Source organism: Oculina patagonica, chromosome 13 (assembly GCF_052425735.1).
Source record: "Oculina patagonica isolate OP01 chromosome 13, crgOcupat, whole genome shotgun sequence".
Taxonomy (NCBI): Eukaryota; Metazoa; Cnidaria; class Anthozoa; order Scleractinia; family Oculinidae; genus Oculina; species Oculina patagonica.
The window spans coordinates 37,680,190-37,703,694 of NC_135770.1; the positions used below are offsets into that span (position 1 = coordinate 37,680,190).

A 23,505-nucleotide genomic window follows, 5' to 3' on the forward strand; every position below is an offset into this window, starting at 1 on the left:
GGTGAACTACACGTGATCCGATGTCATGATCTGCGCGACTTGTACTTCAACAACATGCCATTTGAATGTCAGTAGTGTGGCAGCTCTAAGCTTGTATTTCTACTGGTCCTCTAGTGTAGCAGTTGTTATTGTTTTGGGGACTGGGGCATTGTTCCTGTTGTCTGTTCTTTTGTTTTCTCGGAGGGTAGCAAGCCATTCATGTGAGACATTTCGAGAGCTGCTACCCGACCTTTGAATGTATACTATGTGTCACCACGTTCACGTTATGGACCAAACGATTTTTCGCTAGCAATCACTTGGTCGTTGCCGTTTGTTGTTTTCTTGTTGTTGCGACATTTTTTATCCGAAGTGAAGAAACATCCTCACGAGTATTATCAGTACATCTCTACGGCCAATAATAAAAACAATTTCTGTACAAAAGTTCTCCCTGGCATTTTGGACCAGTGTACTTCATTGAAATCTCCACCTAAGCTCCCCCAGTTCATGCTCCCTAGCAACTCCGGCGCCACACCATGAGGGACCTGAGGGCGCCTGACCAGAATGCTAACACCGCTGGTAGGTCCTGTACGGACTGCAACAGCTCTGGAACAAGCAAAAAAGTGAAATTAAAACGTCTTCATTGTACACTGGTCCCACATGGTTTTTCTTCTCTCATCGATACTCAAGCAAGAAGAAAGAAAACTACTGGTACCAAGGTATTTTCAGAGCTCCAAGCTTGGATAGTGAAGGAATTCGAAAGCTTAGTCTGTTAAATTTATTAAGGATAAAATTAAAATGATTGTTACAATGAATTCTTACTTGGAGCCATTTGGTGATTTGACCACCAATCCACCCACGTGACCTTGTCGTTCTTTTGGTCCAGTTCCCACGTGACGGCTACAATGTATCACGTGCCAGCCCAGGCTCTGCGCTAGCGAGTGTGCTACTGACAGACGGTGATTGCAGACCTAAAAAAATCGAATTTGGTTAAATCTGAGTTCAGATTAATTTGCAAACAACGATGTGATGACTACCAGTAGTGAAAGATTAGCAAGAACAAAGAATAACACCCCATCCACACTAATCAGGATAAAATAATTTCAAAACGGAACTCTGCAAGCGCTTATGATAAATGGTAGCGAATGCGCTCATTACTTGAGCCCATGCTAAACTCGACTTTGTGACGTCAGCGTTTTTTAGAAAGCTTCGTTTTTGGCCCTCCACACTACACCACACGGGCAGCTTTTTTTCCACTGAGGACAGCGTTTTCGTAAAGCACCGTTTTTGTTTGCAATTGGTGGCAGGCTTGACCGTACGAAAAAAAAGCTGCGTTTTCACATTCATCCAGTAGAATGTGGACGGGGTTAAAAGTAACGAAAGCAATGATTAACAAGAAGTTCTCATCCCACCTGACTAAGAATAAAATCTTCCAGATCTTGAGCGTGCGTGGACAAGTCTAAACTCTCGCCATCAGCATTAACAACATGGATTCCTCGTACTCCCACGCGCAGCTGAAATGATGATCTGTAAATAACAATTCACGTTCAAATATTATCGTCAAGATTCTCCCTACTCTGTTTCTTACATCTTTTATAATTATCTCAGGAGAATTCACTCTTTATCAAGGTGTACAGTTCCGGCCTTTGTTCCCTTCTTCAACCCGTTGTTTTGCAGGAATGGAAACTACACTTGAACAAGTGTTTAATAATGATGTTCGGGCTGGGGATAAGCTCCTGTGTCGGCAGTTAGCTTTCATGTTAGATTAAAACAATGCTTGAAGTATAACGCCTTCCCTAGAGAAATTTTAACGTGACGAGGGCCTGATTGACTACACTGATTTGATGTGTTTTATTCTAACAGTATTTTCTTTTTCTTCTTTTTCTTCACCTAATCAAGTTAGTTGACAATAGACTATGCATAAATGTTTAACTTTGGTCTGGTTTTCTTGTTCCAAATATCTTGTAGGATTATCGATTTGCAAGACAACAGAAACTGAACGAAAATTTCTAATTTCGACCTTTTGGCCTTGAAGTCAGGTGTGATAACTGTATCCTGAGCCTGGAATGCTAACGGTGTTTTAACCAGCGGTGAAGCTGCAAACTAACCTAGCAAGATGTGCAACCTCTGGGGATGTGATGTGAACGCTGGCTAATGTAGTCGTATCACAGCCGATACTGCTCCAATGGCATGTTATACATGGATCAGTTAGCCTCGCCTTCAGTGAATCAACCACCTCTACAGCCCTAAAGTCAAATGTAAATTAAAGAATGAACGTGACAATCCATGGCTGCAGTATCATATGTTTATCCTGCAATGCAGGCATCATTGAATTGTTCTCAAGGAGACTTGGCGTCCCACCTCTCCCCACTACACCACCTTTTAGCCTCACTCAAACATACATGCAACCTCAAATTTTTACACAATTAAAAAATCAAAAATACAAGCTTGTTGAGTTGCGTGATTAATGATTAAAAAAAGTCATTATAATATCAATTAATTCAACTCATCATCATCAGTCCTTGTGGCGCCATTGGACGCATAGGGCCTCTAATTAATTCAACTACTCACATTTAAAAGATAAAAATAAAAAGCTCCCTTGTGGATACCTGTCAACATCAAGACAGTGAAAATACTTTAGCTCTTACCTTCTTTGAAGCACTTTGTGTCTTGAAATATTCAGCACAGTTTCCAAAAGACCATCACTGTAGAATGAAGAAAAGAAGAACATTTAGCCAATGTGGAATTTAAGCAGCCATCTAGCTGGATTCCAGCCCATTACCTCTAGAAAGCATTAGATTGCCCTTATACTGGAAAAAGAATAAAATAATGGATTGCCAGTAACTGCAAATATCCGTTCGATTGAGATGCTATTCTGATCACAGAGTGCACTGAATGTATTCTGTTCAAAGGTGCAGCATACTCAGAGTAAATCTCTTTGCCTCACTGCCTTTTACAAAACAACAAACAAAAATGGAAGGCATCAAACATCAAAATGTAGAAAGAAAATGAGTTCTTATATGCAAGAAAAGATCCTTTTAAAGTTGGGAGAAGTTGTTCCTTCTTTGTAAGCAAATGAAGGAGTTTACAAAACATAAATTATACAAAGAAACAAGTAAGTAAAATAACTGCTGTATGGATGGGGAGGGAAGCAGATGTTAATGGCCACTGTATGCAAAATTTCAAACGGAGAAACAACCAATCTGAGACAACAACACTGAACTCTGTACAGCACATCATCAGTTTGAATTTTTTTGGGACGAATCTCATTTGTCTCTTTAGTTGGTTATAAGATGAGTGCCACAAGATTAACATCTGTAGACACTATTCAGGCAATCATGTTATCCAGTTAGCCAAACATACCCACGAAAAATATGCACTTGGAGCAACTCAATTCAGTCTCTAAAGGAAAAGATTCACAAAATAATGTACCAACCTCTGCAGATGTGGAGCTACCTCAGTTGCTGTCAGTGCCGAGGGTCCAGCAAGGCACAGCCTCTTGTTACCACCCTGCACAGGGTACGCCGTGACAGGGTGAGGCGTCAGCAGAGTGTGCGCCTGATGGTGTTGCTTTCTGAGAAGAGAGTGAAGAGCATACTCCAGAGAATTGGCACGAGGTGCTTTATCCTTATGCGACAGCTGAAATACAAGAATCACATTTAAAACAAAGTACATAAGGGTACATGTACAATGTATGGTAGAAACTTGATTATTCTCCCTTGGGAACTCAGAATATTGTATGAAAAAATTTATTTTGTTGCTGTCATGTCATCAAAAGACTCTTAGGAAAAAACCCTGTTAACACACGTAACACTGAAGCATGTTAATGACAATGGTGAGAGAGTTAACTTAAAGTTAAACATTTGTGTACGATTCCGGGTGAAACTGTTAACAAAACTGTTAAATAAAACATAAATTCTGAAGCATTGTCCCGATTATTGACTAGACTGAGCTTTAAACTAAAAGTTGTGCAAAAAACTGAACCACATGCATAATTTTCTGCACTTGATAAAAACCTACGGAGACATGTACAGTGTAGATTATATTATGCAAATTCTGTGCATTCTGCATGCCTAACTTGGCTAATACTTACAACAACAATGAAACTGAAAAATTAGATTTGAAAACTTCTAAATTACGCTTACAATTTCTACAATAGTAATCTTATGATAGTTTATATTCTGTAAATAAAGGAAAGCCATTTCAATGTAGCAGTATTGCAAGCCATCCTGGATGGGATTTTGGTGCATAGTACACTATCCCTGAGCAATTCTACATGGATGCCCTGGCTAACAATGTTACCTATTAAGAGGAGGCAAGAGGTAACAGTTACTGGTAATTGAGCCTGCACCCCTGCCCCCCCCCCCCCCTCACCAGGACATGTAATAATTGACTGACTATACCATTATTACAAATTACCTTTGAACTTTTATTCTCTGAATTACTTTTCCTACAACTGTATGTGATGCAAAGATCTGTCCCTGGAAAAATCTATTGAATGAAACAAATTTAGTAGGTGTCTAACACAAAATCTTACTAACAATTTCTTTTAAATAACACAAGAATGAATGTTATTAAAATATAAAATTTTATACTCACTTCAGCTCTAATTTCATTTGCCATCACAAAGTGGGGTCTGTTTTCTTTTGTGTTGTAAGCTCCTTGTGAGAGCTGGTGATTACAAAAAAAAACAATGGAAAACATCAGTACAATACTACTCCAGAATAGAAATTAACAAGTGAATGTGTGTCATTATACCATAACACAAGCAACGGTTTACTAAACTGTAACAATCCAATAAAATTCATACAATTATATACCTGTAAACTATACCAGCTATTCAGTACATTATAATAATATCTCAATGCTTTGCTATAGCCTGAGATTTCTTCTGATCATCCATAATAATATTTTCATCCATGTGCAGCGATGCAAGAAACTATCTGAGGCTTCAAACCATAAGAATACCCCTTAGCATATAACATGTACAAATATATTTACATCAGACTAGTTAAAATCACCCCAAACCTTGACCTTGCAAACATGAACATCAATTCCCTCGTTGAAAAAAGTATGAAGCTGCTAAAAGGTTTTAGAATGACAGGGGAGGTTCAAGACATGGGAGGGGAGAGTCAATGCAAAAGGCATGCATGTTCAAACCTGTACAAAGAGTTCTTTGCAAAATAGGTTGGACTGGGCTGACTCCAGCTTCTGTTGCCAGGATGGGATAACTGTTGGTATGTTGTCATAGAAACCACTCATCAGACCTAACAGAAAATAAACAAATTTATAGTACTGTGATCCTAACAGACCTGTAGAGTGAAATTGCTAAAGAAGAATCACATGATTGTTATATTATAGGCACTGAGCTCTTTCACAATGTTCTGGAATTTATTAACTTACATTATTTTAATAGCCTGTTCACCTAAGTTATGAATTATTACTAACAACCTTGATTTGTTAGTGTACAAGCTGTTTTTTGCTTTACAACTACATGCACTGTACTGTCCGTGGTCTTATCCCCAGAGCTGCCTGTCTCTAAAATCTAGCCAATCAAATCAACCATTTTAAAATCCCTTTGTTGAAAGGGAATTAGCCAATCATGTGTCCCCAGAGCCACCTTTTTCTCATGTAGGTGCCAGGCCCGGTCGGCTAAGAGAGACAGGGGGCTCTGGAGACAAGAATGGCATAAACATAGAATCATTCAAGATTTCAGTACATTTCAACAGCCAAAGACAACAGTGGTTAGCAGGAGTCATTCCGTGTCTATAGCAGAGACCGTCACAGATTGGCGAGGGTGTTATGATTTTGAAGTACAAATAACTGTAGTTACTGCATAGTTTTTACCTGGAATTTTGACATTAATTTCAATTCTTACCTCTAATGGTGGCAATTTCTAACTCCTCTCCAGACTGCATAATAGCGACTCTGATTTCTGCCGTCCCCTCCAAATCACTTCCCACAGCCACCTCCAGTGCTCTGTTATCTGACGTGGATTCCTCAGATCTTTCTTCAGCTCTTGTTGCTTTGGTGACTTCAAACAAGCCTGGATTTCTAAACTGTGAACCAGCTGGGGAGAAAGATGGCCTTTAATGGATGTACCTGTGCTTTCAACATTACCATACATGTACCCAAATATGCTTACTGTCGGCTGTTGAAATCTTTGGTTTGCTTAGCTCAATTGAAAACTGCTATTACTATTTACAATTCTGAAATAAACATAGATTTTTCTTAATTCTTAATTCTTTTTTTATGATAACTAATTATTCATAACAGACCAGGGTTGTCAATGGGTTTTTGAGTAGCAGGTTCCATCCAAAAAGTAGGGGGCTACAAAACAATCAGAACTTGATAACACACACTCAGAACTGACCTACTAATATTCCGAGTAGCTGGTGGAGTATTGGGAATAGCTGGCGAAATGTGCCAGTTGCCGGCTTATTTTGACAACCCTGATAGACTCTGTCAAACCCTGTAGATCATACTTTTTGTGTGTTTTAATTGATTTCATGATAAATGAAACTCCAAAAGGATAATTCATTTCTACCTGAGCGGTACGTCAAATCTCCCATTATGGATGCTCCTGTCCTTTTCAGTCGCCACCTCTTTCGTAACATCATAAGCTCAGAATGAAAATCTTTTGCACTGCCTCCCTGCCTTGAGTTTTGATCTGCTCTTTCTCTCACTGCGTCTTCCATTCTCTGAGCTCCTCGGAGCAGAATATCTGCAGCATTGGCTAGACTCTACAAAAATAAAATGGTTGAAGCCCATTAACACTCATTCAATTTTAAAGAAGTGTCGCCATTGTGTAGATATCAAAAACCTGAGTTTGACACTTGTACAGTACATTGCATAGATAAGCTCTTCAGCCGCTGGGCCAGAACAAATTGGGACAATAATCTACATCTACTGTCACAAGAACACTGTATACGTTACCAACAAGGGTAAAATTGAGCCACAATTTATATCTGTTGGGGTTTAAACTTATCTTTGGTATAACATTTTGCAAACCAGTTTGATTTTAAGTTTTCATCTGGAACAGAGTGAAATAAAAAGCAACCTGGATTGATAAATGTTAAACCAAGGATGAATTTAAACCACGTATATATCCAACCCAATGGTATGTGAAAACAAAGAAGCAACCAAAAACTAAAACAGCATAAAGAGCTTTCTGTGTTTCTTTACCAACCTTCTTTTTAGTAATCATAGAGAGGGTTGGTTTAGGTGTGGCTTGGTTTTGAGAGACTGGGTCCAACACCATGTACTTCTTGTCGCGAACAACATTTAACACATCCGATAATACACAGACCTCAGTTAATGACTTCCTGGAAAGAAGCAAACAGTGCTTAGATTAGAATTACTCTTTGAGTGACTACTGATTGATCATCAATAATACCGTTACTTGCATCTAAGCGTAAACACGAGCCGCCGAAACATGATCTAATTGGGTATCAAACATGGCATGTTTCGTCATGAAACATTGAAGTTTAGCAGACCGTAACGGCAACTTTCACGCTCAAAATGCTCACCATAAACACTGAGAACAGGCAAAACTTTGCACCAGAAGTGATTCAAGTGAACCTGCAAATGCATATCGACACAGATCAGGATCAATTTGTCAAAGGAAGTCTTGATATCCAATCTTTCCGCCATTTCGACTGTTTCGAAACTGGAATGTGTTGAAGTTTCGACGCGAAAGTCGCCGTTACGGTCTGCTAAACTTCAAACGTTTGATGACCAATCATGCCACTTTTGATACCCAATTAGATCATGTTTCGGTGGCACGTGTTCACGCTTAGATGCAAGCGACGGTAATAATAATAATCAGTTTCTAATCAACACCAATTATCTACTTTTAGAGCATTTTTTGATTGAGTGTCATAATGAGGATTTTTACAAAGTAAAACTAAAACCAAAGCAAATTAATCAGTCTGGCTGATCACTATGGACATCGATAATCCTGTGAATCAATCAAAATTTAAAGCAAATACATGTAGCCAGCAAGAAGCATGGAAAATCATGTGTGAGCGAGTTACGATTGGTTTTGGTTTTACTTCTGATTGGTTGTAAGGTGGTGTGAGTTTTTTACACCAATCACTAAGGGTAGTGGAGCAAAACCAAAGCAAATGCATATTACTTTCAACACTGAAGTGAAAATTGCTCTATTGATTGGCACATTTTGATTTATTGCTTTTCCTATCATCAATTTTAGTTGATTGCATACACTAGAGTCTCTTACCTCAAGTTTTCTCTGACAGAATCCCAAGGCCACAGTGATGGTTGAAATGTTACAAGAGATTTCTCCTCATCCTCCTTATCGCCATCTTCTTCATGTCCCTTCACGTCTGATAAAAAGTCTATTTTGTGCGCCAACTTGGCCAGCTTCTCTGACATAGATAGCTGACTGATAATATAAAAGAAAATAAGTAAATAAACAAATAAATGAATGACTAAATAATAGTAAGAGCAGTTTTCAATTGAGTGTTGTAAAACCAAAACCAAAGTAATCACTCTGGCCAATCACAAAGGACACAGACAATCCAGTGAACCAATCAAAATTTGAAGCAAATACAAATAGCTGGCACAAAGCCCAGGAAAACGTGCGCGAGCGAGACACAATAGCCAATTCCCTCTTTAGCGCGCACCTGCAGGGAATCACGGTAGTTGTATTCATCAAACCATGCGCGAGACTCAGCAACAATGCACATTGCTGAGCCTCGCGCAGGGTTTGATGAATACAACTACCGTGATTCCCTGCAGGCGCGCGCTATAGAGGGAATCGGCTATTGGTTTTGGTTTTAGTTTTGATTGGCTGAGAAAGTGGCACAAGATTTTTAAACCAATCACTAAGCGTAGTAAAGCTAAACTGCAAACGCAAATTACTTTCGACACTCAAGTGAAAACCGCTCTATTGGACTGAGTGGAGTACAATTTAGGGAGTAATCAGGCGAGTAATGTGCGAATGGCATAGGTCTCCAATTACAGATATCCAATTTGAAGTTGTTCAAATTGGATACCTGTAATTGGACACCCACATCATCGCACGCCACAAATAGACGCCCACAGAACCAATCAAAATCGAGGAATTTTGTTATAGATACGGTTATAATAATTTTAATAATAATAATAACAATAACAATAACAATAATAATAATAATAATAAATTATTTTTCGTTTGTCTCACGACGTAGTCACGTGTGATGGAGATCGCGACGTTTCGACTGCACACTGCTAGTCTTCATCAGGCGATAAGGTTGACTGGTTGTGTGTGAACTTATAAAGCACGCTGCTGCGCTGTGATTGGTTGGTTTTCAACAGCTGTGAATTGGTGCATTTCGATCCTCGCTGTTTCTGTGTCCTGTTGTTCCCTCAGCGGTCCGCTGTCGTACAGTTCTCCTGTTGTTGTGTTTTTTGATCGTGGGCATCCATGCTTCAGGAATTTCAATTCCATTATCCCTGTTGATATTATTAGGGTGAAGTCTTATGTGAATTGCCTCTTTGACCCTGCGTTTGTACCAGTGTGGGTCACGATCAATAAACTTTACCTCGTTCCAAAGCGGGTAGTGTCCAGTGTTGTTGGTGTGTTCTGCAACGGCAGAGGTCTGGGTACGGGCGAGTCAGATGTCCCGGTCGTGTTCTTTGATCCTGTCTTGCATAGGTCTTCCCGTCTCACCGATGTAAACTTTGCCACATTCACAGGGAATTCTGTAAACAACGCCATCTTGCTTAGTGGAATCAACAGCGTCTTTCGGCCGTACTAGGTGTGATTGTAGTGTGGTTTCCAACTTGAAAACAGCCCGCACGCCTTGTTGTTGTAGGCAGCGGCGAAGTTGTTCGGAAAGGCCTTTGACGTTACATTTTTACATTATTACATTATTATTATTACATTAATAATAATAACTTAATTTTTAATGTCATTTAATATCAAAACAACTACCCATGAATGATGTACCTGACTACTTCATAGAAAAATTTGAGGATCGGACAGTAAAAACTTAAGGTTTGGATCATTTTCCTGGTTAGTCTTAAAAATGTGAAAAACTCTAATTGTACTTTGCGATCAAGAAAATAATGGGCGCAATTGCAGGTTCTTCATAAGAGTTCCGTGCAATGCCATAGACACTATTGTTATGCGAAATAACTTGGGAGGAATATAAAATATTTTGTGTAGCCAAAATAATACTCACGGCACATATTTCTCCTGTCCATCTCTAGAAATCTCTTCCACTTCATTCTCTAGAAGGCTTTCAATCGCGATGTCCACCGCCAAACGAGACGCCATTTTGAAAACAGGAAGTCGCCGTTTCGCGCATGTTCCCTACAGTCGACGCATGAAGAATCGCAATTCGCGGGCTCGTACATGCAGGTGTGCAGAAAAACATGGCGACTGTGGCGGCGTTTCATCGTTTCAACAGCTGGGCGTAAAGAGTTTTCCATGTTGGAGTCGAGTTTAGTATATTGCGCTCATAAGGTGAGTTTATTTAAAGCCTATAACTGTTTATTTATCACACAATCTACATGACCTCTCATAATCTTACGGGTTAGAGGCTTTTTTGTCACATTCAAAGAAAAATCCGAACAAACTTCGGCGGCGCGTGCGGCTTCCACATGTTTTGAAAACGTTCTTTTTCAAACGTAGGATTTTCGAAGTGTTTAATTTTTTAAAGTCCTCGTGTGCCGCTTTATGTTAATTATTGCAAAACCATTGAGGAATTCCGAATACAAATTTAACAGTAAACATGTACATGTATTTTTTTCAAACATAAGACACAAACAAAAAATAAAATAAGACTTACATAAGCTTAAAGGCTGGTAGCATACAGAATAAAAAAACAATGTATATATTTTACAATATTCAGGTGAGATTGCATTTCAAAGTTTATGACTTATTTTAACATGTACATGTATGTACAATGTCAGGTTTGGTGCCCAGCTTTCAAGATACATATACACAGTCACTGTATGGCCGTTTACTTTAAAAGTGATAATTCCTGCTGTAAATCTTTCTCTTTCAATATACAGCAGACTCCTGTATGAGTCATTTTCTGTGTTAGATCGATAATACAGTGTAATTATTGCAACTGACTACCAGCCCGCGTAACAAGCATAAAAAGGGTGAGGGGGTAGTAGGAGGAGGGTTGAGGGAATTAGCGGAATGAAGACAGAGGAGGGGGTGGGAAGAAGGGAAGGAAACGCCTGCTATAAATACCCCGATTGGTTCATTTCTGCGGTCACTGGCGGCCGCAAAATTTCAATTCGCTAATCGTACAATGGGGGGTTCTACGGGTTTGTGAAGCAACAAAATGAAAACCAATAATGCCAAGCAAAGGGTCATCGGAGAATTTGGCTAAACAACATTCATATACATCATTGGTCTCTTTAAGGATCTAACGCATAGGAAAGGCCAGCCATTTGCTTATTGCTTCAGCAAAATTAGAAGCGCAGCACTTTGACACTTTGCAGTATGCTATACCACAGCGACAGGGTCTTCACATTTAAACAAGAAGTTCCGGTATAAAAGGGGCCTGGCCTGGCCATTCTCACGCCCAGTTGTCAGTCAATCATGAAAGGGTAAACAACTGGCAAACAATCTGCGTATTTTTCACAACTGTTACTGATAAAATGTGATTCATTTTTGATAGGAGTATTCTGTCAAACGTTAGGGAGTTATTTTTCATATTTTTGTCAATGATATTTCTTGGTTTTATGAGATTTTGAAGCATGTTAAGCTTGAAGGATGCTCAGCATCACAACGTGCCACGACTGCAAAAGTACAAATTTGCATTTCGCGCCCGAGAAGTGTGAAATGTGGGAGGTGCCATCCCTTTTATAGTGGAACTTCTTGTTTAAAACACATTTGCTCTTGTTGGAATATCACAGACATCATTTGCTCTTGTTATTTCATAGGATGTATAGCACAGAGTTCTAATCCAGCAATTTTTTGTCTTATTCGCCGTCGCAGTGATTTGCGACAATCGAACAATTTATTGAGTGTGATGACGTAAAGGTCAAAGCATATTGCATCATGAACCATTTTAGTTGTGTTTGTACTGCCAACATTATAGCAGCCGCCCACAAGTTCAAACTTTAGCATTTGGAACCGCTTTTCTCTTCAACTGGTCATTTTGTCCTGTTTTAGTGGTCTTTTGTAGAACGTTTTAGAAAACATCGATTTTGTTTTTTGTTGATTTAATTTTATCATATCCCGTAGAGAGCATACGTGATGGTTGCGCATTCTGTTTCCAATCGGTAACAGTGAAGAGCAATTGATTTTTGACAGACATAATCGTTAAAAAACCTCAGTGTGCAGTCTCAGTGTCACTGACCTAGCCCTTAATTCAATTACCAAAAAGAAGTGGACAGAAATGCAAAAAAAGCTGCTTTTGTTGCAGGAGTTCCCTTCCCTTTTTTGCCCCTTTCCCCCTTCCCCTTTTTGCGCCTGCTACCCAGGCTACTGACTACAATCAGCATCCATGAAGTCTCTTTACCTGAAGAGTTAAGAGTAACCTCCTCAGAGCTTGAAGGCAATGGCTCTTTCACATAGAATAAAAGTCACTTTGTTTGTGAGTGTTAAATTAGAAATCCTCACAGGACTTAAAAATGGTCAGGTGGTCTTCTAAAATCTTGACAAAAATCTCATGCCTTTGACTCGGAAAAAGTTGCCCTGGCTTTGTTTCCTACAGACGGACCTATGTTGTGCCACAAAACACCAAAGAGCTCTAAGTGAGCCAAGGATAGTCAAGATTGAGAACAATAAAATGGATTATGGATAATAAACTTGAAAAATGTAGACTTTATTTTTCAAGACGTTTTAACTTTGACCCGCATTATTGTTGTAGCTTCTTGAACCTTCTTGTAAATAAATAAACAGCAATTTGCAGTGGCATATCCACAGGGTGCCTCTTCATCCACTGTGTAGTTCTGAGATAGGGTCTCAGTTTTGCAGGGTTTACTTTTCCTATAATTTTCAAATCAAAATTGAACATTTTGGCGTGAGCTGTATTTTTTCTTTTTTTTTTTTTTTTTTTTTTTTCTAGAAAGAACCTACAAACTTGGGGGGGGGGGGGAATCTTGCCTAAAGGTGATGCAACAAATTATGCTGAACTGGATTTGTTTAGATTTAATTTGTTAATAGATTTTCTCTGTAATGATAATATTGTTGTAGTAAAAACAGTCAATATGTGTTATCAGTTTGTTTTGGGTGAAAAGAAAAGAAACATTATTCCAGTGCAAATTCTCCTTATTTCCAAGGCAATATTCAAGTGAAGTCAAGTTATTCCCTCAATTGGGTCATGTTACAAAATTATGTGAGCTTATGATTTTGTGTTGCCCTGGAGCAATTTTTTGAAATGATATATCATGATTCAAACAACATAATAAACTGATAAAGGTTGTTAGCCTTTTACTCAACAAAGTTTTTTCTACAATATATAATATATTTATTTAAATTTTCACATCAAACGGAAGTTGTACTTTAGCTCACAGTATTTTTAGACATGATGTTAATTCTGTTTACTTTCGGATTCTTATGCCTTGATTACCAGTTCCAGTTGATAAATTGTCATTTATGCTAATCGCCTTCTCAGGTGGTTCAACTTTCTATAAAACAAAGATGAATTTGCATGCGGTCGGTGAAATATTATTATTAAACAGAGTCAGAAGAAACAAAACCATGCCCCCTCGTATTGTTAAATTGTGACACATTGCGATAGGAATTAATCTTTGTATAGAAAATTGGCAACATGACACTGAATACAAAATGCTTTTAATTGATGATATCATTTGTTTATTATTTTTAAAAACATCACGTCCTGTTTTATATCATCTATTTACAGACTAGATCTGTCGCTGAGTGAAGGCAGTGAAAGCTAAAGATCAATCATTCGAGGCGATCATGCGGAACCAATAAGCTCGTGGCGTGAGTGAAGTCAGCTGGAAAACCTGTCACGTGACCTGATAAGAAAACAACACTCAAACGCTATTGTGTAGTTGATTCAAATCAAACATGTACGAAGCGCAATCAAACACCGGTCGCCTTCAACAGTAAAAATAAATCGTTTTTAAATCCTCCTGGACGTATTTTTGGACATCATGGATGGCTTATACCTTAAAATAACCCAGGATTTTACACCTGACGCGAAGGAAGCGAGGTTCGGTGGCAAAGACTCGCCGATGGCGGTGGAAAAAGGCGATATTATTTTTGACGTTCGTAAACGCGGGGACGGATGGATGTACGGCAAGAATTTAAACAGTGGAAAGGTGGGAAAATTTCCTGAGAGTTGCGCGGCGAAACTTACTGGAAATAACAAAAATGGGAGCGGTTCGGGAAGTCCAGACTCGAGCAAGAAAGATGACAAAAAAGATGAGAAAAAACCTGCTGTAAATAACGAATCAGGCAAAGAGAAACCCGCGTGGCTTCAAAATCGAACTAATACGCCTACTGCTAAGAAAACGCCGCTTTATCCAAAACCTTTTGCCGGAAATTTGAGGCAACCGCAAGAAAAAGAGAAAGAAGAGAGGAAGGAAACATCGGGCGATTCAGGAGTTGTAGAAGATTCTCCAGATGGAAATTATTGTAATGATGAAAAGCCAACGAACCGAGACGCTTCGAAAACCGGAAATACTGTCAAGGATGATAAACAGGAGCCAAAGATTGTGCCGAGATCGCTTCAGACAGCTCACAAACAGAAACCAGAAGCTGAAGCGGCTGAAACTGAGAACGAACGAGTTAAGGCGATCGGAAGGCCTTTCAGATTGAACTTACTCAAGAGTGGTGAAGGTTCAAAACCGACTGAACCGAAAGCCGTGCCGCGACTGCTAGACACGAAGACAACGCCAGCAGCGAAAGACACTCCGCGATCACTGCCTACGCCACAGAAAGATTTGAACGAAGACGAAAACTACGAACCGGTTGAAAAAAGCGAGGAGAAAAGACCACAGACGAAAGAAACGCCAAAGCCTGCTCAACCGAAGGAAGAACCCAAAACAGCTGATATTAAAGCGGCTAAAATTAATCCGATAGATAACTCGAAGAAAGTTGGCGAGAAAAATCAATCAAACGTGACCAAGACGGGCGCTGCTGGGGGCGCTGGGGTTAATATTCAAGAAAACCCTCTGTCGAAAGACGAAGCTAGTATTTATCAAGTCCCGAACGTCGTCGGTCCTCCAAAACCTGCCCGATCAAGTGTACCAGGCTGTTCAGAGTGCAACGAACCTCATATCTACGACACTCCGATGCATTACAAAACTCCACCTTCATCTCCATCGACGGATAAGCGAGATAAATATGAACCGACCGCCGAGAAACAGAAAGACGAAAAATATAAAAGCAAAGGCGGCTCGACAAGTCTGAAGCCAACATCGTCTGTGATAAGGAAAACCAAAGAGCAAATGAAGCACAGAATGGCTTCATACGAGAGTATTGAAGCTGAGGGAAGGCGATCCACAGAAAGCATCAAAGATGCGGTGCGCGCAGTGAATGAAACCAAAGAGAAGTTACTCGCGCCGAACAAGCGACCGAAGCTACGAATTTTAATGGGCATGCTTTTAGGATTATTGCTGGGTGTGTTCATATTTTTGACGTTATATCTCTTGGCTCATTTACACGTTGTCGTGTGCATCGTTGCCGCTCTGTTGATCGGTTTTGTTGTGGCTACAATATTCGGTTTTCTTGACAAGACGCGTCTACAATGCATCGCGTTACTGGTCTTCCCGAGCTTGTTTGCCTCGGGTGGAAAAATTTCGCTTTGGTTGCTAATCACGTTTTTCATCGTTTCCGGCCCAATGTGCAATTTCATTGACAATGTACGCATCGTCGCACAAAGTAGAGGCTGTCTAATGACAATGGACAATAACTTAGCAGACAATGAGAGCGCTAATCTGTCGGCATTTGTCTTGTTGGATGAAAACAATCGTGTCCTTGTACAACGTGTACAAATGTACGAGAACATTTCGCGCGAGCTGCAGGATTACATTAAAAATGCTCTGCTGTCATCATCTGATCGCCAAGATAAATCGCTTAGAGATAATAATTCATCTGAGGTCATTTGCATGAGCTCTCTTCGTCGCGCTCACAACATCTGCTCAAGTGAGGTCGACAACATGTACACCAAGTGTACACAACTGAACGCTTCTCCGAGAAACCCGCAAAACTGCGAGTTCCTAACACCGAGGAATGCGTGCGATCATCTCTCCGACGCTCAAATCCGAGAAACGTGCGAAGACGTAAACAGCGCGAATAACCGCACGTTATGGCAAATTAAGAACATTGCGGAACGGAGCCCTGCGCGAATGAGAACAATAGACAAGCCCTCGGACAATGATCACACTACTATCATGGCAGGGGAGCCTTGTGAATTTGTCAAGATCGTCGCAATGCTATTGCCTTTGCTAGCGTTCCTTGTGCTGTATGAGGCGTACAGATACCATAAACTCTATCTATCCTGCAACGAGTTTGACAACCATTTTCTTACGCTTCGCTTCAAGTCGATCGAGGACATGCGCAAGTCGAGTGGAGCCGCTGACCTGCTGGTACCGCTGAAAAAAGCCGAGCTTCAGAAATTTGTTCAACCAACTGCCTGCCAACTGGCTGAGGCTGAGAAGAGAAGCATGCTCAAGTATTTGCTGTTTTACTTCATTTACTTGATCTTCGCACTGATGATTGTCCTGCTGGATCATTATTTCTATGTTGTTATCACCAGCGAGGAGCCGCAGTCCAATATATCCAAGAGGTGTAATGGAAATCTCAAGAGGTTGGATGAGGCGTATGTTATCGTCATATCCACCCTGCTTGGAATCTTACTGTTGATTATCCTGCTTCAAGCTTTCATCCTTCGCTTGCGCCGTTTGATCTCCTCACGTTTCTATCCTAGAAGAGAGAGAAAACGCATCGCGTACCTTTACTACAAACTTCTTGAAGAACGCAAGACATTCTACAAGTCTGTCATTGAAAACATGAACAACTTCTCCGAAGAAACAGAAATGCTCAATAGACTGGACGCAGTGTTGGTTCTGTGTCATAATTTCAGCTGGATTAAAGCCGTGCTCGAGTTTATTGGCGTTAATATTCGCAGGTGCGCTGTGTGCGGTACAGGACTGAACAAAAAGTACCTTTTCTGTGACACCGAGGATTGTGATGTCATCTACTGCCGAACGTGCTTCTGGGACCTGGAAAACAAGTGTCTGGGGTGCATGCGCAGTAGCAAGATGACGTCGCGTTCGTCGAGCTTGAGTGGCCAATCACAGAAGAGGAAGAACGATTACGTCAAACCTGTTTGAGTTCTAACATTGTTCTGAACATCATCTAAATGTATCACAATACTGAATCAGGCGCACTACCCAGTAGTTGCTTATCTTGTTGTGCCTAAGAGTGCACTGTCGACAGTTTTGTGCGAGTATTTAATAGAAAGACATGCCTTCCTTTAAATAGAGCGGCCTTGAGAAACACTGAAAGAGACAACAAGAAACATTTTACGCATATTTTTAATTAGTTTTATTTAAATGTATAAATTCTCAATGCGTTCGGTTCTTGTTGCTCAAGTTTAAGCGAGACATGAAACTTAAAGTTTAAAGCGTGATAACCAATGGCGTCGCTTGCAGCCTTTTTGAAATTAGAAAATAATTTTATTTGCCAAGACAAAAGTTCTTGCTGTATATATAAGAATAAAGGCACAAAAATTAGGAGGCGAAATTTGAGAAGAACTAACTATTTAATGTTTAAGATAAAAGGAAGATTTCTGAACTGTGAAGAAAATGAGTAGAAAGTAGAAACTTTTCATGCAGGTTAGCAGCCCCTCTTTGCATCGCTTTCGCGCGGAATGCGCACTCAGGTCACGCATTCTACTGCTAGGGTTACACTTTCCTTAGTTGCTAGGGTCACGCATTCTCCGGCTTCGTTCAAATAGACCATATTCGTATTCTCGGTATTGGACTGGATCTGGCTTGCAATGGAGGCTAATGCGGGGGAATATGAAAAACAGCTTCATGTCATTTGCATTTGGAAAGATTACCCGCATTAGCCTCCATTGCAAGTTAGTTCCAGTCCAATACCGAGAATACGAATATGGTCTATTGCTCGGCAATCGAAAGAGGGGCTGTTTAATTCTTTTACGGACCTTTAAAAGCACGTTATATGTTGAAAATGCTTCTAATATGCAAGACAAACTTGTGAAAACGTTTGCATTGGTTATTGATACCTATTGAAAACTCTTTTCTTTAGATACCTGAAAAATGAAATCTGTAATGTCAATAAAGGCCACGAAAATTCAGACTGTGGATTTTGTACCGATTTTGACTCATAGGACGAGCAAGAGTGCCGCAAACTTCTCCAAAAATAACCCTGACCTAACATTTTGCCCTGTAGAATAGGACTTTTGAATGTACTCCTTTCCGTTTTGGGGGCGCACATATAGAAGCAAATTCTAAGCTTGTGTCGCCCCAATCTACCTCGGGAGAAAGAACTCGGAGAATATCGCTAATAGTGATGGGCTGGCCATTTGCGCGCGCTCGTGGAATAATTGTTAAATATAAGCCCATGAGCCCATATTCGGGTGATGGGAAAGGGGAAGAGGTTTTTTTTCCGAAGGATTTTAAAGTCGGAGATTTGGGGGGTTGAAACGGGGGGGGGGGGGGTATTTTTGGAATTTTGCACCAGATTTGCCCACGATAGGTTACTGTTTCTCTTGCTTTTGAATTTTTCTTTGCTTCGAATTTTCTATTAATTTCTCGTTGTCACTCTCGCCGGATGAACAACAGTGCAATTAGTTCTCTATAAGTAGCATAGGAGGTTTGAATGCTCGTATTAGCACTACTACACTACTACTGACAGGTATATCGTTCAGAATGGGACGTGTATCGCCAGAGGATCTAGGGGCTTGGACCAGGAGCCCAAGTTCCGGCTGACCGTTATGACCAAACATATAAGGTTTAAAATGACCATTCCCCCTCCCTTCCTCCCTCCCTCCCCCCAAACACTCTTTACTCCAAGCACCACTTTGTGCAAGCCGAATGGTTCATCTTGACTTCCCTTCTCGAACCGTCGATCAGGCGTCATTTTCAAAAGACTATACAGTAGAACCCCGGTAACTTGAACTCGGATAACTCGAACAACCCCGCTAACTCGAACTAACTTCCATTTCCCTTGGACCCACTTTTCAGTCATTTTTACTCGGTTAACTCGAAAACCCCGCTAACTCGAACTGTTTTGTGTTTCCCTTCAGAGTTCCGAGTTACCGGGGTTCAACTGGGTATATAGATTCAAGAGAAAATAATAAAAAATTCAAAGCAAAGAAAAATTCAACAGGAACCAATCGTGGGTTCCTGTTCTAGCACAAAATCCCAAAAATACTTCCCCCGCCCCTACAACCCCAAAATAGCCCACCCACCCGGAAAATAACCTCCTCCAACACCCCCCCCCCCTCCTGAATGTAAGCCCAAGAGCTTATATTTGGTATATCTCTTTAAAAAAAGACTTCTGATTATCAGGCCCCTATTGTAGAGCTTCAAGAACGTCGTCAGAGAGGCTCAGTGCCTGTGATGTTTGTTTAATGACCGGGGGACATGTTTTGGTTTTCATTTCGTTATGTCAGTACAGAGTTTTGTCATGGAGTATCGGTATACACCAAACATTTTCAGACATTGTGTCACGTCAAAATTAAATGATAACCCGAAGATTTCTGACGGCGCGGACGGCAAATTCGGCCATCCAAAAAAAAACGTATATTTTCCCTCCCTGAAAATAAGCCAACCTAAAAGGGACGTTAAACAAATATAAGTTTATATTCGGAGTTTTTAATCACGGTGTTTTTTTTGAAAAAGTTTTAGTTGTCTGCCTAGTGCTATATTTGTTCCGACAGTAATCAGATTTATTAATAATCTTTAGAGTTTAAAGCTTTAAAGTGGTTAAGGCGATCAGGATTTCCTGAACGAATAATTAAACTACAGAAAAATTATAACAAATTTTACGTTAACAAATTACCGACCAAGTAAAAAAAACCATGATCGGGTCGTAACGGTAAATTTTTCTCGTTTGGTTCGCGTTCAAGTTTGAATGTTTTCGTGCAAAAAGTTAAGCTTAAAATATAGTAAATAACATAATGTTGTTTGATTATTATTGTTCTTTCTCCTTTCTTGTTTCAATAATAGAGTTGTTTCGCAAAATCAGAGGGACATTTTAATATTTCAAATCAGATATGTTTTAATGCTGCTTGGTAAATTAAAAGCATAAAGTTGCCTAGTTTCCTTGTTCTCTCTCCTCGAGGCCTCCTAGGGGAATCATATACAACACAAGTTTCTGTAAGGCCAAGGGGGAAAGGGAGTCCCTTGTGCATAAATTGTAACGATTTACCATTTAGGGAGGGGAGGTTAATAGAGAGGGGGGCGTAAAACTTGAATTTGAGGGGAGTGGCAGTTGGTAGAGGGGGTTGCTGGAAGGGCGCTGTGGTATTTTTAGTGGCCCGCGATTGGTATGACTGCGCTCAGCGGAGTTTTTAAAAACTGGAAAATCCAACATGGCGGACGACGAAGACGAAACTCCTGTGACATTATTTTCTCGTTTTGGCAAAGTTTACGTCTGGAGCGCAGATGATGCTTTTAAAATACGTTCCAAATATCGCATCGTTGGCTCTCTGATCGGCTCATTTTCTCGTAAACGGAAACAAAATCACTCTTTCTCCTTGCCTCTTCTTCTTTCTCAAGAAGAAGCCACGCTGTTACTGCACAAAGGGCTGGCGAGGATCTTTAATATGCCGAAACGTTTTTCTGTACCATCAAAGGAGGAGGTCGAAACGTTCAATGAGCTACGTCGTGACAGTGTGGTAAAGCAGATTGCATTATTTCAAAAAGAACGAGAAGAGAAGCTCATGGAACTGGCGGAAGTCATCGAGGAAGGAAGGCGGAGAAAACGAAACCGCAAAAAGTGTGATGATGATGATGGAGAAGCAAGTCTTGCTTCGAAAAAAATGAAAAGCGAAGAGTTAAGCAATGAAGGGGCTGAAGATTGCACGACAAAGGAGGAAGGAGAGTGCAATCAGTCGAGTGAGAAATGTGATGAAGGTAATAATGACATGGAAAGAAATCAGGATGAAACATGTAGCAGAATTGAAGTTATTCAAGCAGATTCAGAGAAAACAACAACTGTAAATACTGTTGAGCAAGAATCCAATGATAAACTAAAGAATAAGTGTGATATATCTAATGTATCAGCTAACTCGGATATTCACTGTGAAGAAACAAAGCCCTTTTCGGAGTTGAAAACCTTAACTCACATCCCAACAATAATGCCGCAACGACTCCAAACTCTTTTGCCAGTGGACTGGACATACCCTCAAACAGAAAGTGAAAAGCTACGCTACAGGGTGTTTTTAGATCTCTGGGAGAAGGGGTATTACTTAACACCTGGTGCCAAATTTGGAGGCAATCTACTGGCCTATCCTGGAGATCCCATGAGGTATCATTCATTTTACATTGTAATAATTATTCCCTGGAAAAAGAAAATCACTCCGTTCGAGATCATCTCAGCTGGAAGACTGGGTGCTACTGTTAAGAAAACAGCGCTTCTTTGTTCAGTGAGCGACGGCACTGGTGAAGTTGTGTACACATCAGTCAAGTGGAGTGGAATAAGCTAAGTACACGATAGATAAATGGACAAATGCGATAAAAGAAATCCTACATTCAAACTCAACCAGGGCCGTACACTGCCTAGGAGGAGGGGGGGGGGAACAGTTGCCCCCGCCAGGAAAACTAAAAAACTAAGAAAACTAAAGAAAAAAAAAAGAAAAACTAAACTAAAAAAAACAGTTGCCCACGGCAGGGCAAACTTGCCCCCGCAGACAAAAAATCCTAGGTACGGCCCTGATAACTAAGGGCAAATTTAGATGGCCCAACTTCATCACTTTTGTAACCGGGGGACTACAACTGTCAAGTGTTTTAAAATAGTTTCAAAATCCTACATACACAACAAACATTAGCAAGTTGTTGATTTGAATTACATGAAACAATCCGTACATTGTATTTTAGGCCTCTCCTAAGTTTGTTGTATGTGACAAAGTTGAATCCCAAAACAGTGAGTGTGGCATTGGCTTTCCAAGTGAAATTTAACATGGAATTTGTGAATCAGACATTAGATTTTATTAAACATACATAGCATTTATAAAATAGGCATGTAATCCAATATACCGGTATAAGGCTCCATCAGCACAGACAGGGATAGAAATTTCACTGAGGAGCTTGTTATACTATGCTAAATACTTTCCTTTTGTCAACAAATCAAAATGAAACTAGGCAGTTTGTTTTATTCAGGTGTCAAATTAATTGGGTAAATAAGTAGGACTGACATGATAGCTGATGTATCCTTAGGCTTGCAAATTTATTGTGCTTTTTAGTAACAAGAGAACTCTGAAATTCAATTTTACCCAAGTAACGATTGCGTTTTTTGCTGCCATCAATCATAATTATGGTGACAACCAACGAACCTTGAAAAACAGAAACAGAAAATGGATCCAAAGCTTCCAATCATAATGGACAGATGTGACGTTTTGACCCATTTGAAGTGAACTACTGTTTCCTGAGAGGTCAGCTTAGACCATTGACTGCAGCGGAAACGGTAAACTGGTTTATGCCGTGTAAGGATGGGCCGATACAGGTTTTTCAAAATGATACGATATCGATACGATATTTGCCTTTTTTCTCGATATCAATATCGATATTATGACGTCATTGCCGTGTTGACGTCGTTGGTATGTCACGTGATTTGCCTGACCAAACAAAGGACAGTCATGGCATTATAAATGTTAGCCATGAATGTTGATTTTTGGTCTTTTTGTTTCACTGTGGACTAGATCAAGTCAAGGCAATATTAAAATTCAAATATTGACAAGAAAATCAATATTTGTTTGCGCAAAAGTGCATTTTTAAACCTCAGGTGTTGACCAGAAGACTGCAGGCTCAGGTCAAAAGTGCGATATTTTTCAAAAGTATCGTTACTTTTCAAAATTGTCAAAATATCGGCGTATCGAATATTTGGTATCGTATATCGGCCCATCCTTAGTTTATGGGTCACTTGAGCAGAGTTCGCATGTTATTGAAAAGCCTAATAATACATTTTTAAGCAGACAGACTAAGAGCAGTCCCTCTTTTATCTTAATCTGTTGAGCATGACTCATTCAACAATTTTGCCACTCGCACATAATTTTGCTTTATGCTCAACTTTATGTGGGAGGTGCAGTGGCCTAATGGTTAGTGTGCTGGACTCTGGATTAGTCCAGGTTCGAGCCCTGGTTGCGGCCATTGTGTTGTGTTCTTGAGCACGACACTTTACTCTCACAGTAACGGCAAATTTACTGCTGGGGGTAACCCTGCAAAGGACTAACATCCCATCCAGAGGAGAGTAGAAATATACAGAAACCGGGATAAGCTCTGGCCTGATGAGCCACTAGGCTTAAATGCAGACTAAACCTTTCTTTATGCTTGATGGACTTAGAGAAAAGAGGGACTGTAGTCTAAGGTGTTGACTGAGAATAAAGGAAATTAATT

The 23,505-nt window shown here is 40.1% G+C and overlaps 3 protein-coding genes across 3 annotated transcripts; 2 read left to right on the forward strand and 1 right to left on the reverse strand.

Moving 5' to 3' along the window:
* Positions 1-88: 88 nt before the first annotated feature.
* LOC144634889 (mediator of RNA polymerase II transcription subunit 17-like) lies at positions 89-10,372 on the reverse strand. Its single transcript, XM_078493935.1, has 14 exons — positions 10,164-10,372; positions 8,216-8,380; positions 7,166-7,301; positions 6,524-6,719; positions 5,855-6,046; positions 5,137-5,243; positions 4,576-4,647; positions 4,396-4,467; positions 3,413-3,615; positions 2,625-2,681; positions 2,085-2,222; positions 1,389-1,503; positions 799-947; positions 89-582 (listed from the first exon to the last, which is right to left on the reverse strand). The coding sequence occupies exons 1-14, from the start codon at positions 10,256-10,258 to the stop codon at positions 375-377; spliced, it is 1,905 nt and encodes a 634-aa protein (XP_078350061.1). The 5' UTR covers positions 10,259-10,372; the 3' UTR covers positions 89-374.
* On the forward strand, positions 10,335-17,429 carry LOC144634888 (uncharacterized). The gene is made up of 2 exons (XM_078493934.1): positions 10,335-10,447; positions 13,812-17,429. The coding sequence occupies exon 2, from the start codon at positions 14,068-14,070 to the stop codon at positions 17,251-17,253; it is 3,186 nt and encodes a 1,061-aa protein (XP_078350060.1). The 5' UTR covers positions 10,335-10,447; positions 13,812-14,067; the 3' UTR covers positions 17,254-17,429.
* Positions 17,430-20,478: 3,049 nt separating this feature from the next.
* LOC144634811 (tRNA-splicing endonuclease subunit Sen34-like) lies at positions 20,479-21,691 on the forward strand. The gene has a single exon (XM_078493845.1). It carries the CDS (start codon positions 20,484-20,486, stop codon positions 21,597-21,599), a length of 1,116 nt encoding a protein of 371 aa, XP_078349971.1. The 5' UTR covers positions 20,479-20,483; the 3' UTR covers positions 21,600-21,691.
* Positions 21,692-23,505: the final 1,814 nt, after the last annotated feature.